At 34.6% G+C, this 16,308-nt stretch overlaps 1 protein-coding gene across 2 annotated transcripts in view; it reads left to right on the forward strand.

Annotated features, from left to right (window-relative positions):
* The window catches only part of LOC136829326 (minor histocompatibility antigen H13), a 29,901-nt gene extending 21,916 nt beyond the window's left edge, over positions 1–7,985 (forward strand). For both annotated transcript variants that reach the window (XM_067087700.1, XM_067087701.1), the window contains exons 6-9: positions 865–1,048; positions 1,720–1,840; positions 2,171–2,359; positions 4,862–7,985. In XM_067087700.1, the coding sequence (XP_066943801.1) occupies positions 865–1,048; positions 1,720–1,840; positions 2,171–2,359; positions 4,862–4,955 (588 nt within the window). In that variant the 3' untranslated portion in view covers positions 4,956–7,985. The remainder of the gene's footprint in view (positions 1–864; positions 1,049–1,719; positions 1,841–2,170; positions 2,360–4,861) is intronic.
* Positions 7,986–16,308: the final 8,323 nt, after the last annotated feature.

Consider the following 16,308-nt stretch of genomic DNA (forward strand, 5'->3'; position numbering starts at 1 on the left):
CCCCCTTCTTACTCATTTTTTTTCCCCTCCATTGCCTCATATTCGTCACCTGGTGACAATTATTCCTTTTCGTGTAGTACTCTACTATTTAACTTTGCTAATGATTACTTTTCTCCAGAAAATATTTCTGTTTTTAGATCTTTTTGGTTTTTAGAATTATGGGTAAGAGATTGTAAACCTGTATATGGGCTGTTTGAGTGATAGGGTTGTACGGTATTAAAAAAAGAGTTGGTATAGAAAATTAGATGTGAATGTTTTGACGTTAGAAGCACTGTAAATGGCGAACACAAGGGGAAGTTACCAAACTCACACTTGCTCAGAGCTGATAGCCAAGTGTTTCTTGCTCATAGCTGATAGCCAAGTGTTTCTGGGATTAGAATTTGGTTTTCAGTATGTTGCAGAAATACTTTTTTTTGGATTCATTGTTATAATTTAAGAAACTTGTTAGGTTTCTGTAAGAACTTTGTTAGCATATTTATCTATACAAACTCCACTTAAGAATAACCTGGTAGGTTCTAGTAGTTAATGGTAGGTTAGAATAAACAGCTCATTCAAGAGACTGTTTGATTCTTGAGCTGGGAATCTAACCTGCACTCAAAAAGGACCAACTGTGGATTTGTAAATTTTGATCTTTGAAACATAAAAAAAGATAATTTTGACTTAATGAACTTGGTTTCCAAAGCTGTAATTGTTCTCATTTTATCATTAACAGTCTTCTGAATTTAGTTTTTCATATCTGTAATTGTTCTTATTTTATCATTAACAATACTCTGAAATTTATGCCAATATCATAATTGATGCTTCAATTTAAAGAAAATGTAACATAATGGTATTTACATATTTTCTTTATTTCCCCCTCGTTAGCATTGGATAGCCAATAATCTTCTTGGTCTAGCCTTTGCCATTAATGGTGTGGAGCTACTTCATCTCAACAACATCCAGACTGGGTCATTGTTACTTGGTGGCCTTTTCGTCTATGATGTATTTTGGGTCTTTGGTACCAACGTCATGGTCACAGTCGCAAAATCATTTGAAGCTCCCATTAAACGTAAGTATATCAGTATCATTACTCTGTCTTGTCATAATAGAACAGACTGCCAGCTTCCTGTTGGCCCTTAGTTGCACCTTCATTTTAAATTTTTATTTTACATTCATTTTGCTTCCTTTCTCCAGTCTTGCTGTCCAAGCTCTCCAACTGCTTTTTATTGTATAAAGCACTGAATGGCTGAAAGTGCTTCAGTGCTTGGTTTTATAGATGAATTTTCATAAATCAGTGAATCAATCAAATCAGCTGAGATTGTGAAGTAGATCAGATCAGTTGAATAATAGATGAGAAAGTTTGTGACACAACTTTTTTTTTTTTTAGATGTCTCCTAGGATAAACTAGTAAATCCATAGGACAGCTCTCAAAGTCATTCAGGGTGTCTTAGGCTAGACTAGTAAGTCATTAGGACAACACTATTTGTGTTATTAATCATAGTAATTTTATATTTAATTTGAAAATCAGCTGTTTGTCATTATTGTAAAGCTAAGTACAGTATGACATTTATGTATTCATAAGTTATCTCCATGTGAAGCCACACCCAGTCTTTGGTTTAATATTTTATACCTAATTGAATGTCAGTTAGCTATTAAAATTCTTTATGTTTAAGCACCTTGTATATAAAACTTGTGTAAACCAACTATTAAGGAGAGTGGTCTTCTTTTTTTTGTCCACAGTTGTATTCCCTCAAGACCTTTTAGAGAAAGGTTTAGAGGCTGACAACTTTGCCATGTTAGGCTTGGGGGATATTGTGATACCAGGCATTTTCATTGCACTACTTCTACGCTTTGATCACAGGTAAAGAAAGTGCTATTATTATTTTAAAGAAAAATAAAGTGGTCATAATGGTAGGTAGAAGAAAATCTATATATAATTTATCATGAAATTTATATTTTTTATATTATTGTATGTTTTTGTAAGATTGCTGTAAAATGAGAGAATTGAAGTTTTTCATTACAAGTTGTCTTCAAGCTACTTGATGACAATCTGAGGCTTTCCTTATTGTTTTGGCGTAGTATTTCTTTTTAATGAAATTGCAAAGTTGTGAAATAGTTGTTTATTCCTAAAATTAGGGTTTTTTTCAATGCCACATATTATTGTGGTTGATAATATAATTTTTCTCCACAGCTTGAATAGGGGGTCCAATACTTACTTCAAAGCAACATTTGCAGCCTATTTTGCTGGGCTGATGATGACCATTTTTGTCATGCATGTCTTCAAACATGCACAACCTGCATTATTGTACCTGGTCCCTGCTTGCCTTTCTGCACCCACCCTTTTGGCTCTTATCAAAGGAGATTTCAAAGCCCTAATACAGTAAGTAATTTCAGTCAAGTATGTTGTACTCAGAGCATCCCTGCTTGTATATTTTTCTTTTTTATATAAGTAACTTACCAAGTAATTGCATAGCTAACAGTTTCTATTAATTGGCAGCTAAAATTTGAAATCCACAGTAGCGATTCTTTTGTTTTGGTGTAGGTAACTGACCCCACCCACTTTCGGGAAAGAGAGGAACAACTTAGTCATTCATTTTTTCGTATTTTCCATGCTATAATTACAACTTCTGCATTTCAGTAAAAGAAGACTGGAAAATAAAATTAAAATAATTAGCAAATATTTTAGATACTGTACAGTATGCTCTATCATCCAAAAACACTTTACAGTAGTATAATTTCAAATACATCTTACATTTCTCTTAGAGAGAGAGAGATAGAGAATAGTAAACCTGTAATGCTCATTCTGGGGCCCACCCTGGAATGAGCTTAACAGGTACAATAGTACAGTATAAGTACACTGACTGTAAATCATTTTTATCATAAAACTCTGCATTTAGTCGCGAACACAATATGAAAAAATACAGTAATCGGTGAATAAATAGTGTTGCTCTACAAAAAAAAAAAGCGAATTAATGATAATTTTAGAGATACGGTTCATAGAAAAAATTGTGAATTGGTTAAGTTCCCATGGAAAAGTGATGCGTGAAAAAGCGGGGTAGCACTGTACTATAACCAATTTTATGAATGTCAGTGTTCGTTTGCTCCTTCTTTCTCTTTTGTGTTGTGTATTGCTTTTGTCTTCCATATTTTGATAGTATTATAATATCCTTTAATAAAATATGCTTAATATAATTGTGTTAATTACCATATTTGCCGGCAGATTAGACACACTTTTTTCATTTTTAAATGTATCAAAAAGCTGCCCTGCATCCATTGCAGCCATATTATAGATGGTAGACCGAGCGCCATAGGCTAGGCTAGGCCTAGCCCACAGTGACCATACTGGGTAGGCACAAAAATTGCTGCTTATACAGTAATAAAACATTGAAAAACAAGCCTAATTATTACAGTAACATGTGTTACTGGAATAAAGTATGAAATCATACGTAAATTTACACTCACCTTTAAAGGAAACTAAATGAAATTTACCATAAGTAAACAAAATTTGTGTTACCGCGACAGGCCACCAGGGCGGTGCCATGCCTTTGTTTACATCCACTCATTGCAAATGGCCGATAGGCTAACTGCCAATGTACCTTAAACAATTTTTCGTAAGTTTGTGATAGACTGATAATTGGGCTCTCTTTTCAGTATTTCATTATAAATAAATGAAAAATTGCCTACAATACCTTAGCAATTCTTCCTTTCAGCAGTTGTAACTCAGTGGTACAGTAAAACTACCTGGAAATAATACTGTAATATGAAAAGTTCCTAACATACAAACCTGAGGTCTTTACATATGGAGCTGGCCATTTAACTAAAAACAAGGTGAGTATTGGTACAGTTGGCTACCGACACAAGAGGAGGATTGTGCAACTGATATATTTGTGATCAACACATCAGGAGGTTGGTTACAAGGTCAGACCATTTCCATGGTGGTTGTCTAACGCTAAGAGCCAAATTACTGCCTAATGACAGGAGAGGCATGACCCATCTCAAGCTTTAATGCTTCTTTAAAGGCAACTGCAGTGTCCCACTTTTTCTGGATTCAGAAACTGCAAGCAATCCTTGAGATAACCAAAAGAATTGTTTATGAAAGCAGTGCAAAACACCAAGAGAATTGTTTATAAAAGCAGTGCAAGACAAGAAATCCAAGTTATTGGAATAAACAGTAAAAAAAACTCCTGTAATTGATGCAAGGTAAAATGTCTCTTACAGAGGAAGCAAGAATGTTTATTAGTGACAGCTGATACTCAGAGGACCCTCAGTGAATACTTCTATTTCTATTTAATATGCTGTAACACATCTGCAACACATAGTTTGCATCACACTGAGGCTTGAATTGAACAGTAGTCGTTTAACTCTTGGAAATATTAAAACTATCACTTTATTTCCAGTATTCTGTATAGATAAGCAAGTTGCAAGTTGATAGACTGGAGGGATTTATGGTGTGCTGAGGGTGTCACTAAGTGTTCAAGCTAGAAATATCTCTCCATGCCAGATGTGGGCTTAAAACCCCTGTGGCCTTTCCTGTTACTCTTTCACAATTTTCTTTTCAGGATTATACTTTTAATTTTCATATAACTTGAATGTGAATAGAGACAGGTATGTGAATATTGAAAGGGGTGCTGTCTACAGTATTGTTTGAGCATTCAGTTATACTTTGTGTATAGAATTTTTCTGGATTTTCTTCATTCTCTTGATGTCAGTGTCTCATATTATGATGTCAGTTCCTGAAGACTGCTTAAATCTTCAACAATTTTTTGTCTATTGAACTCTAGTCGTTTTCATATTTTTAAATAATAAAATTTCCTTTTATTTATTGCAGTTCTTGTTTCTTATTATGACTGAACAGTAGTTGATTGTGGTTTTTGTTTTCTAGATACGAAGATCATCCTAGTGGAGATGATAAAGCTGAAGATGAGAAGGAGGATGATAAGAAATCTGGAAAAAAAGATGCTAAGAAAGACAAATGAGGTTTTCAGAAATTAGGCGAAGAGCATCATGTGTGATTTTGTTGAGTAATATTTGTACTGGCATGCAAAGCTCAAGGTGTAACTTTGCATTTACAAAAAGACCTTTTTCATATGTTACACAATTCTAGTAGTCTTGTAGACCAACCTAAGTTTACATCATGAATCCTATGGTCGTCTGTGTATGTGCTACACTGAAGCAGGTGTTATGGAATTATGCTCTCAGTATATGTGAAAGGGAAGTATTACATAATCAGCACAAGAGAGAGCATTTGATTCCTATTTTTTCTCCTTTTTTTCTAGTTTTAACATTAAATTTTCAAGGATGATAAAATTTTCGTTACTTTCTGTATTTTCCAACCATGAAATTTTGTTTCATATCAAGTTTATAGGACACAGTAATTCAGGATAGGCACCAGGGAGTGTCACATTTATTTTGTAAGCTTTGCTTTCATCAGTGAAAGAAATTGTTTGATCATTTGAATATTATTTGCCTTTGTTGTATTAGGATTATGATTGTTCACCTAGAGTATATGGAGTGATTAAATTAGATATATTTTTGTATTGAGTTTGTATGTAACCCCTGGAGATCAAGTTTAGCATCCCAATTTATACATCTCTTGTATGAGAGGTTTTGTTCTCAAATGTAGTAATGTACTATTCATTATTTGGTCTCAGTACAACATTGTTGGTGATGAAGATTGTACCCTCCAAGTAAAAGTGCTATTTTTTTAAATGTGATTATTCAAAGCAGAAGTAAATAATTACATAAACTTCAGTTGTAAATTTAAGAACACCCTATCAAGATTTATATTGTCCTGAAAGCCTTGGTGGTAACGGTAATCTTGATTCACCCAACTGTGATTATTTTAGGTTTTTGTATTTCAAATCATTTTACCATATAAGTCATAGAGAAAATAAATTTTGCTTTTCATTGAAATTTGTGTAATTATATACATACACATGCAGTATATATAAATATAAAAGCAACATGCTTGTAATTTAGTGTGAATCTAGTATGAATTTTGTACGCTCTCAACAAGATGCAAACCATTGGTGGTTGTAACATATCTTGCATAATCATGTATTAAAGGAACATCATCAAGACAACCAACGTAATTCTGTAAATAATTTTACAGCACAATATTGCATATATAATTGACAGATTTTGGGACAGAAAAATATATAATGGTGATTTTAAGTGGAATCAAGTGTAGGTTATATATTTATCATAGCAAAAGGGTAAATTTTTGTACTTCAGCCAGCACTACAATACATAAATGTACAGTTAAACTATTGTATATTCATGTTATTCATGTGTTTCACACAGACCATTACCCAGTTGTACAGAATGAGGTACAAAATTTGCAAACTTATTTTAAATGCTTGTCCCACAATAAATTTCAGTTATGGCAAGTCATTTGTGTGTACTTTGAAAAAACTTTGTCTGCATTCATCATGCAACTTATCCACTTAATAATTTTGTATTAAAATCTTATTTGCTTATCAAAATACCCTTTCAATTGTTTCCCTGTGGACAAGCTTAATTACTCAAGTTAATGATGTCAATTATTAATTGACAATAGAAGATGATTATGATGACACCACCTACAAATACAATATTAAAATTGTAAATTATCTTGGAGATCTGGTTTGTAACTGTATTGGAGTCTAGACATGTATTTATAAGTATATATGAATAAAGCATTTTAAGCAGGGAACAGACATCTTCATATCAAATCAAATATAGCAATTACATTCAAATATGAATTAGTGGTATAGGTGGCAACAAACCACCTAATGCAGTTGTAATTCATCCATGAGATGAATTTATGACCTTTAGGCCAGATACCTAACACATATTTGAACCACCATGTTATTTGTTGAGTCCTGAATGAAAACACTTGCGTTCCATCTTTGTATGAGTCTGATATGAAGTTAAAGACCTTGATATTCTCAGTGGTTTTTATATTCAAGATGTAAGACTGTTTGGGCAGGTAAAAATGTATGATGGACTTGCACTGAGTTAGTCCTTGTTTGTTTTTAATGTATATTTACACAATGCTGTATATATATATGTGGTAAGGCAACCAACCTCTTGATGTAAGTTCATCATTAGCTCTGTTTTTGTCTTTGTGGGGTGGGGGTTATTGCTAGATTATATATATACAGTATGTATATATATATAATTGCATATAATACTTAAATATGCCTCAATACTGTTTGTGTGTGTGTATAAATATTGTTCTGTATCAAGGTGTACAGGTTTATTAGAGTCAACAGAATTTGTTTTTCAATGTTAGCATTTTTTCAAAGCATTTTTTCAAAAACTTGAGTGGGAAGTTGATTGGAGATACATATTCTCTTAATATTAAAGGGTAATATAAGAATGGCAAGAAATAGGATGATCGTGTTGGCTCATTAAGGAACGGACAAAACATCTTTCATGTGTGAAGGATGGTATTTTATTTACTACTTATGGTTTGACTTCGTTGAATAACGGGAGTTAAACTACAAACAAATTCACGATTCAGTTAAACTAGTGTTATACCTTGTCATTTTAATCAGCCAGTAAAGTAGATTGTGAAGTTTTGGTTAGAATATATTGTTAATTTGATAAAATCCTATTATGCTGTTGCAGCATGAGTGTTCTTCAAGGACTTTATAATTGAAATCTCATTTTTTGGCCACTACCAATTTAATGATCTTAGAGAAGCATGTAAAGTAAGTTGACGTCAGAAGTACCACTTGTTATATGACCATTGATGTAATTTAACTTGTCACTTGTTCTCTAACTGTAAACACCTGTGAGTTTAAAGTTGGTTCTTAATTACTTTATTTTACAAGTTTTTACAAGTTGGTTGCATATGTCTTTTATTCATTTTTAAAATATTTGTTTTTCCCCTTTAGAATAAGGTGGAGGTTTGAGTGTGTTTAATTTTAAGATGAATGTTTCAGAGGAAGATGTGTTTCATCGTTTCATCATGATTCTGAGCTTTCATTGTAACATGAAATACAAACACCATATGTAAATGCCAGGATTTTACTATTTATTTGTCCCCCAATGCCTAGCTCCACGTCAGTGAAGGGGTGAGAGGGCTTCAAAGAGCAACTGCCCTTCTGTAACTCATGACTTGGCCACAAGTGATTGCTCTATTTTTACTGCATCAGGTTTTGGTCACTTTTAGAACATGGAGGAGGCAGGTATGATTGGTTGGGCATGTCTCCTCACCTGAAAAATTTTGAGTTGCTGTTTTGGTCAGTCAAGTGATAGCCTTATATACTAGTGCTGTATCACATCTCGATGGATAGACAACCGTCAAGACTTTAAAAGCATTACATTATGTCATTTCAAAAGCCTTAGGGTGGGCTGTAAGAGAAAGGTTCATTTTTCCTTGAGTTGTAGCTTACAGGGAACTGCTTTGACAAAATTTAATTAATATAGCCCTTTTCAGGGAAACAGACCCAAGAACTAATGCTACAGCACACTGAAGTCAGTTGAGTTTACAAAATCCTCTTTGGAAATAAGAATTGGTCACAATTTTTCTTTAGTTTTGTTTTAGCTACCATTCCATTTCTGAATTATGTAGTCCCAGGATTTTCACTTAGGTTCAGGTCTTGACATTATTCTAGCATTATGAAATAAAGAATTGTCCTTTGCTATTTATATTAGCTCTGGTTTAGGTTACACTGCCATCACTGATGGGATCAAAATCTCTTCCAGTATCTCAACATACTGGGAGCTGTTAAACCATTCATTTATGTCAATTAGCATCCCTGGACTGATTTAAGCCATCCACCTGCAGATGGCTGCAGTAATTTGACTAACCTGTTCCACAGGTGTCTGTTTTCTGGGCTATAACTGGAAAGGATATCAGTGTACAGTATTTCTAATTATCTCAAGGCCAGGTATGATAAATTTATTCAAGATTATTCACAAACATCAACTTTTCTGTTTTCAATGAATAGCATCAACTAAACATAATATCCTTAAGCTTCATTTACATTACCCTTTTCCTCTGACAGTTACATGGTTCAATGCCAGGCTGCATAAATTATAGGCTACACCCACTTGTCTATATGCAAATACAGTATTCCCATAGCATATAGGTTAATGCATGTAGTCTATACTTTAAGCTTCTGTCACATAACCAAGAAACTGTCAGTGGAAAAAGGATAGCGTAAATGAAGGATTTTGTATGCAGTTGACGCTGCTCTAAAAAATTTGAGGTTTGTGAGTAATCTTGCATTAATTTACCATACCCAGCTTTCTGATGCTTTGAAATACTGTGCACTGATGTCCTTTCCAGGTGTAACTCAGAGAACAGCCATCTGCAGAACTGAGCAGTCAAGTTACAACAGCCATCTGGGGATGGATGGCTTAAATCACTCCGGGCTGCTAACTGAATAAATACAAAGTATGCAATATGTAGTTTGTTTGATACATTTATATATCAAAAACATATGAATATTTAAAGTTTTGGAGCAACCAGGATATACAGCTAACTTTCACAAACAAATTACTAAGTTCTTCAATTTGTTCATCTGTTTTTATTTGGCTTTAAATTATTAGTGTTACGAAATTAACTGTTCCTCTATTCATAATGAATATAAACTTGCCTTGTATTTGTAGGATGCCAGCAATGAAGACTACCAAGCCCATCAGAAAAGGTTTTCTCACCACAAAAGATAACCGTCTTCCAAAATTCCTCTTTCACTCAGTATTACTGCAAAGTGAATCCCACCCTTTATGACAGAGCTCCTCCATCAGCATGAATATGAATATGCACTGTATACTGGCTTCGTGTAACCTGTTGAAAACTGCTCTAGCATTAACTGGGAGCAGATATTCTCTCTTGATTGCAACAGACCTTGTCAAGGGATTTTTGTGAACACCCTCAACGATTGTTGGTCTTATTGAGCAGTAGTGTGCCTGGGCTTTCCAATTCTGTGGAAATCATTTCCATTTCCCTCTTCTTTTTCTTGTTTCATCCATGACAGACAGGTATCTTCCTGACTCCCAACCCTTATGCAGCAAGCCTTATGCATGGTAATGATCAAAGAGATAAAAGGCTGTGTTTGTCTGTTATCCAGTTTATTTATGACTGACTGGAGTTAGATTTTCTCACCCACATGTGACATCATGAACAAAAAAAAAAAAAATATTTCACACATTTGTCTGTTTTTCTTTTTAGCTTACACATAAAAAATATTTAGGGCTATGTATAAATAATTACTTTCACTTTTATGTATACAAAAAAGGAAACAAACAAATACCATGAACACTTTAAAATCAAAATTGCTTTATCACTCATTTGACTCTTCATTGGTATAATGCAGTGTTTGTTTCCATATGTTTTGCACAACCCTCATCATTACTCTTGCTTTTTTTTTAATTATTTTCAATGTGCAGTTGGTAATCTCATTATATGAGGAAATTTTACCTCCTTGGTGCATTTCTGAGGATTAAATAATGGTGAATGTAAACTTCTAAACAGCACTATCAGAAATTATTTCCATGCTTGCACATTCCAAGAAATGTATACTGCAAAAAGGTTACAAACCCACGATACTAATGCAACAGCAAAAAATGGAAGACTTAGAATTTGATCTTTCCATTAAGATCCCACAACTGCATATGTGGCAAAAAAAGTTTTCTTAGAATTATGCTCTCAAGACCTAAATTTAATTTTAAATAATGAAACCCAACACTCACAACCTGAAAACTAGAAACATGAAAATCAAGTTCAGTTTATGAAAGGGTGTTAAGAAGATGAAAAGCCAACAAGTCAAGATTTACAGCAAAGTACACAGCATACGTACTTGCAAAACTGCACTAAAATTATATACAGGGAAAATATATGTTTATGTCCTAATATCTGTGGCTTTTACTTTTATTTCATGATACTTCATTTTGTTTAAACAACTTAAGAGTTAGGAGATTCAGACTTTTATAAATGTGGCTTTGTATTTGTAAGAAAATACATACTACATATACTATAGGTGCATGCCTGTATGAGTGGTAGAAACCATTTAAAATTCCTACAAAATATAAACATTAACAAAATGATATACAATGGCATAAATAAGTGAAATGAATATTGTCCTTTAATGTTAACACATGTACATCATAAGAAATTTCTCCTTTAAGGGAACAAAAGAAAATTATAATAAAATATACTGAATGTGCAGTGCTTTCCTTGAATCCTTCTAGCTGAAGGAAGGAAAGCATTATCTAATACAAAAAAACACATAAAAAGCTTATAATTAGGTAATATTTTGCAATGAAAAGCAATATGAACAAATGATCTTAAAACAATGAGATAAGGATTTTGTTTCAAGCAATAACATTGTTCAGCTGTATTTTTTGAAACTTAAAAGTACTTCACAGAACTTCCATTCACACCTTTCTTTGGAGTTAATAATGTATATAAGTAAAATTTGAACCAAACCCTCTTTGTACTGCTTTCTTATATAGCTTAAGGCAAAGTAAACAAATGGAGAAGCATATATTAAAAAGAAAACAACTTCATGTGTGAACCAATTATTTTGTGATATACAAGCAAAAGAAAAAAAGAAGAAGACGTTCCAGTTGGCAGATCATGCATCTGGGCCCTACCGGCCCTCTAATGGCAGACTTAATCACTGCTTGTGTTGCCTGGACCAGGTGTACGGTACAGAGGAGTTGGGTGTTTGAAAAATTATATTTGTTTTGTCACAAATTTATTAATTTCCAAAAGCCTAATACTGTACTATATTTTTACTTCAGTGGGAAAGGTTATGTAGCTGCTGCCCCAGAAGACTGTATACACAGTCAAAACCTGGTGTAGCCAAACCACTTCTGGAGAAAGATTTTACGGTACTAAAAATCACAGGACTAATACGGGATAAAAAATCTTGTCAGCATGGTTGTAGCTACACTAATTGGACTTATTACACAGGGATATAGACCAAAAAAGTATGTTACATTGCTCACCTCCGAATTATGTGTGTATTGAAGAGTGCGAGTTCTTCATGGACACTCAAGAGGATAAAGAAGCATAACTTAATTTGTGGTATTTGTCCTTTTCCTTTCATCAACGATGCATGAAGGTGGCAGTATCATCTGACTAAGAGATACTATCTCTGGGAGTAAAGACTGTTCTGTTGGACTTGTGGTGGTAATAGTAACTGAAGTAGTGGTAGCAATATGCACTGCTCACAACAGAATGGCCTGAGTCAACAATGACAATGTTTTCTTCCGATCTTTTCCATTTTTCAAAGGTTTGATTCCTGATTTGTAAGCCTTGCTTGATGGCATACATAAATAGTAACTGAACATACTCATATAACCAAAATATATGTAATGCTTCAAAATTACAAACAAATCTTCAGGAAAAAAAAAAAATCACATTTCTGTTGTGATGAGTGGGGGAAGGGGGTGGGGGGGAGCATTTATGACAGCATCATGTCTGCATCCTCTCTTCTTGGGAGAATGGGAAATAAATTTCAGATTTTCTAGAATGAACTTAACCTAGATGACTGTGCAATACTTGTTTTTAGAAAACTTCAATTACTTTGTTAATTTATGAATTATGTAAATAACATCACCTCAAAATCAGCTGCTTTAAAACTATGGCTAGACAAGTCAATGGTACCAATGAGCAGAACAGGACAAACGCAATATGCTGCAGTCCAAGCCTATAGTCTGAGATGGGCAAGAAAAGGGATAAAGATTCTTCAGGTCATGAAAAAGACAATACCTCTACATCCATCTGGAGAAGTAATGAGCCAGCAAATCCACTCTAACTATTATTGCACATCAATTTAGAACAGCTCTGCCCCAATGATACACCATATATAAAATGTGATTTCACATTCTGCTTGCAGCTGTCGATGTATGGAATTGACCATAAGGAGGAATAACAATTATTCTGAGAATTTTTCTTATTATCTTATTTTCTTTGAAAGAGTCAATCTTTAGCATTAAAAAAATTATATAAATCTACAATATTGTCTTTTATATATATATACCCTTCTGTGCAAGCTAGTTTGATATGTTCATTACCAGCAGGTATGGCACATGTGGGAGTACCACCTCCTTGCCTGACTCTCAGCTCTCACTTTGTTGCATCAGCAACAGGGACATGTTTAAGGATGGTTAGAGGTGGGATGATGATATACGACTTCAGGTTTGTATAACTTAAAAAAACTGATTAGTTCATACAAAAATATATACCTTTGTTTTTGATATGGAGACTCACTCATTAAGTGTGAGGTACTGTCCATGGAACATGTCTAGCACTGTTCCTGTCACCTGGAACAGTTGGCTTTGCATTTACATGCATAAGCAGAGTAAAGATGACTCTACCAGTTCAGTCCTTGATATCTGATGCAGATGCTAACAGGACCCTCTGCCAGAGTTTGATTTTGAGAGATCTACACTAAAGGAATTTCTGTGGTGCCTGGACCTCCTGTTAAGTGAAATAGGAATGCAAGCTCAGCAGACAGCAATATTATTGCAATTAGGCCCAAGAATAACAAGGCAACATGGACGAATTTTTATCTTCTAATCACAACCATGGATAAGATGCTCTATTGTGTAACTTACCTGCATCATTCAAGACCAGCAAACACTTGCCCTTGGACAGATTAGAGAGAAAGAGAGAGAGATTCTCTTCTTGCACTCTAACCTTAAGCCACCCATGCACACATGCAAGATGCTTCCTGTCAAACTGAGCTTGGACAGTTGCATACGTATTGAGCAGCCACCACAGGTCCTAAGAAGGTGATTACAGACTTGAGAGCAACATCCCTACAGTAACAAGGGGGTAAAAGTGGTCTGACAGTGCCAGACACCTCTCAATGCCTGTGCAAGTGACATGTTCATCCTGAAGGTATGGGACCAGAGAATTCCCAACTTGCTTGGAGTACATGATCAGCTCTCAACAGATGAACTTTACGCTTGCTTAATCACCTCATGACAGCCAGAATGAAACTGTATTCTTGGTCTCCTTCTTGTAGCTACTGGTGCTAACTAACATATTTTGGCAATTTGGCCTAAGATGCCAAGTGCTGTTTGAATAATACTGAAAAACTCTCATGAGGCACAAAGGAATCTTATCTTAATCCTCACTCACAAAGTCCTAAAGGAAGCAAATCAAGAGACTTGATTCTCTCATCAAAACTGACAGGCTCTTAGTGCTTTTGTCACAAACTCAGAAAAACAAGAATGTGGGAGATACCACAACTTTCACATGCTGAACTTGGTACAAATGATAATGATGTTTGCATACTTTTTTTTACATATGCTAAGGAAGAAACAAAAATGAAAGAGATACTGCAATATTCAACATGCCGAACTTGGTACAAGAGACCTTTAAGCTTGCATACTTTTACACTGATGTCAGGGTGAGACTTCAAAGTAAAAGTCACAAGGGTAGGCAAAATTGGTTGAACTTTTTCCACTGCAAAGGTGATCAAACAGAACATCAGCACAGGACTAATCCTGAGAGCACCTAAGACCCTGCAAAAAGATCAGAGCAACTGAAGATTGATATTCAAGGGTGACAAGACTAACCACATACTCTGTCACCCCAAAAAATTAACACTTTATTTTTCTCATCTAATCACTGTCCAAAACCAAAGTCAAGAACAAATCCACCGTCACCACCCAAATAGCATATTCAGAAGTAGAAGTTTCACTTTCATATAAACAGAAAATCAAGTGAGATTGGAGATCATTACAGCAGATGGAGAAAATGTGAGGCCTGCAAGTCATGTGAGTGGGCATACAGTATCACCCTCTCATCTTTCTGCAACTATCTTTATACCGAGTTTCAATAACCAAACAAGCTTTTGCTGAAAGATTTTCCATATAAGACAAAGGTTTGTATTCCTGTTAAACAAATACAGGCAGTCCCCGCTTCTCAGTGGCATCGGTTAACGGTGTTTCAGTTTTATGACGCTTGGCTAATGACATTGTTAACCAGATTTTCAGCACCGGTAAGTGATCTTCGGCGCTGTAAGCAGTTTATTGGTGCCGGTAAGGGATTTTCAGTGCTAGTAAGTGGTTTATTCACATTAGTAAGTGGTTTATTGGTGTTGTAAATGCCATTTATTACCATAATTATTGTGCCGTTCCAGTTAATGACGATTTTCGATTATTGGCGCTCGTCCGGGAACGGAACCCCTGCCATTAACTGGGGACTGCCTGTAGTAGAATGAACCATGTAACTTATGACTAATATTGGTAAAATACACTGAATCCTAAAACAAATACAATGAAATACTATACAGAGAAAACTATACAAATGTATATATACTTTCAATGTAAGGCTATAACTGTCTTAACAGATAAACTAAAAAAAGGAGAGTAGAATGCTGCAATACAGAAAAATCTTTTAACATGAATTAGGAGGAAAAGGCTTTCTTATTTCATACAGTGCACAAAAACAATATAAAAAATGTCATACCAAAAGATAAAAATTAAACAGCCAAGACCACATAATTGGGCAACACATATCAAGCTGCCAAAAGTACAATTAACAACAACATAACAGATGAACTAAAGAGCTGATCCAAAGGAATTCTTATCACATACAGTGGCAGGAACTGCAAAGGTAGAAACTTGCTGAACACAGGATCGGTGAAGAATCCTTATTCACAGAAATAAATGCACTACACACTTACTAAGATCTTCCATTAAGTAACTTAAATGGTTGAAAATTATGATGGTATAATAATAATAAATACAATGTGAGGATTTAAAGAATACAAAGAGTGGGGGTCAATAAAACAGCAAAGTTGGAGGGGTGGTTACAGCATGGCAGACAAAAAATTAAAATATCTGCTGCTAGAGGGCCAATGGAACACAGGTATAGAACAGGAAATTTCTTCTGTAGAGTATTTGAAAATTTTGTAGATGTTTATAAGGCTATTCTTATTGATATATGATAAAAAACAACAGAAATCACAAATTCTTAGTGTACTGTACTTTGTATTTTTCCTAGGTATGCAAACCAATCTTTTATGTAGGAGTATCCCTCAGCACTTGCTGGAACCAGTCACTGAAATTTGGTAATAAGGTAGTTAACTGGTTGTAGGTGGATGAGTAAGAGGAACACCCAAACTGCCTGCCATTTTCTGAGAATTTCTTCTTTTAGCATCAGGGACAAAGTGGCGTGGTAGAGGTGGGATTATGGTAAAAGGATCTGGTATGTATACATAAGATGAATACAAGTTACTTTTATATTTATGATCTTCTCCCACAGGAATATAAACCTTAGGTGGGGGTCATCTCTCAAATGACTGCAAATTTCAGTTTCCACATAAAAATGTTAAATTTCTCAGTCATGATAGACAGCAAGGAACCGGT

This window comes from Macrobrachium rosenbergii, chromosome 44, assembly GCF_040412425.1.
Source record: "Macrobrachium rosenbergii isolate ZJJX-2024 chromosome 44, ASM4041242v1, whole genome shotgun sequence".
Classification (NCBI taxonomy): domain Eukaryota; kingdom Metazoa; phylum Arthropoda; class Malacostraca; order Decapoda; family Palaemonidae; genus Macrobrachium; species Macrobrachium rosenbergii.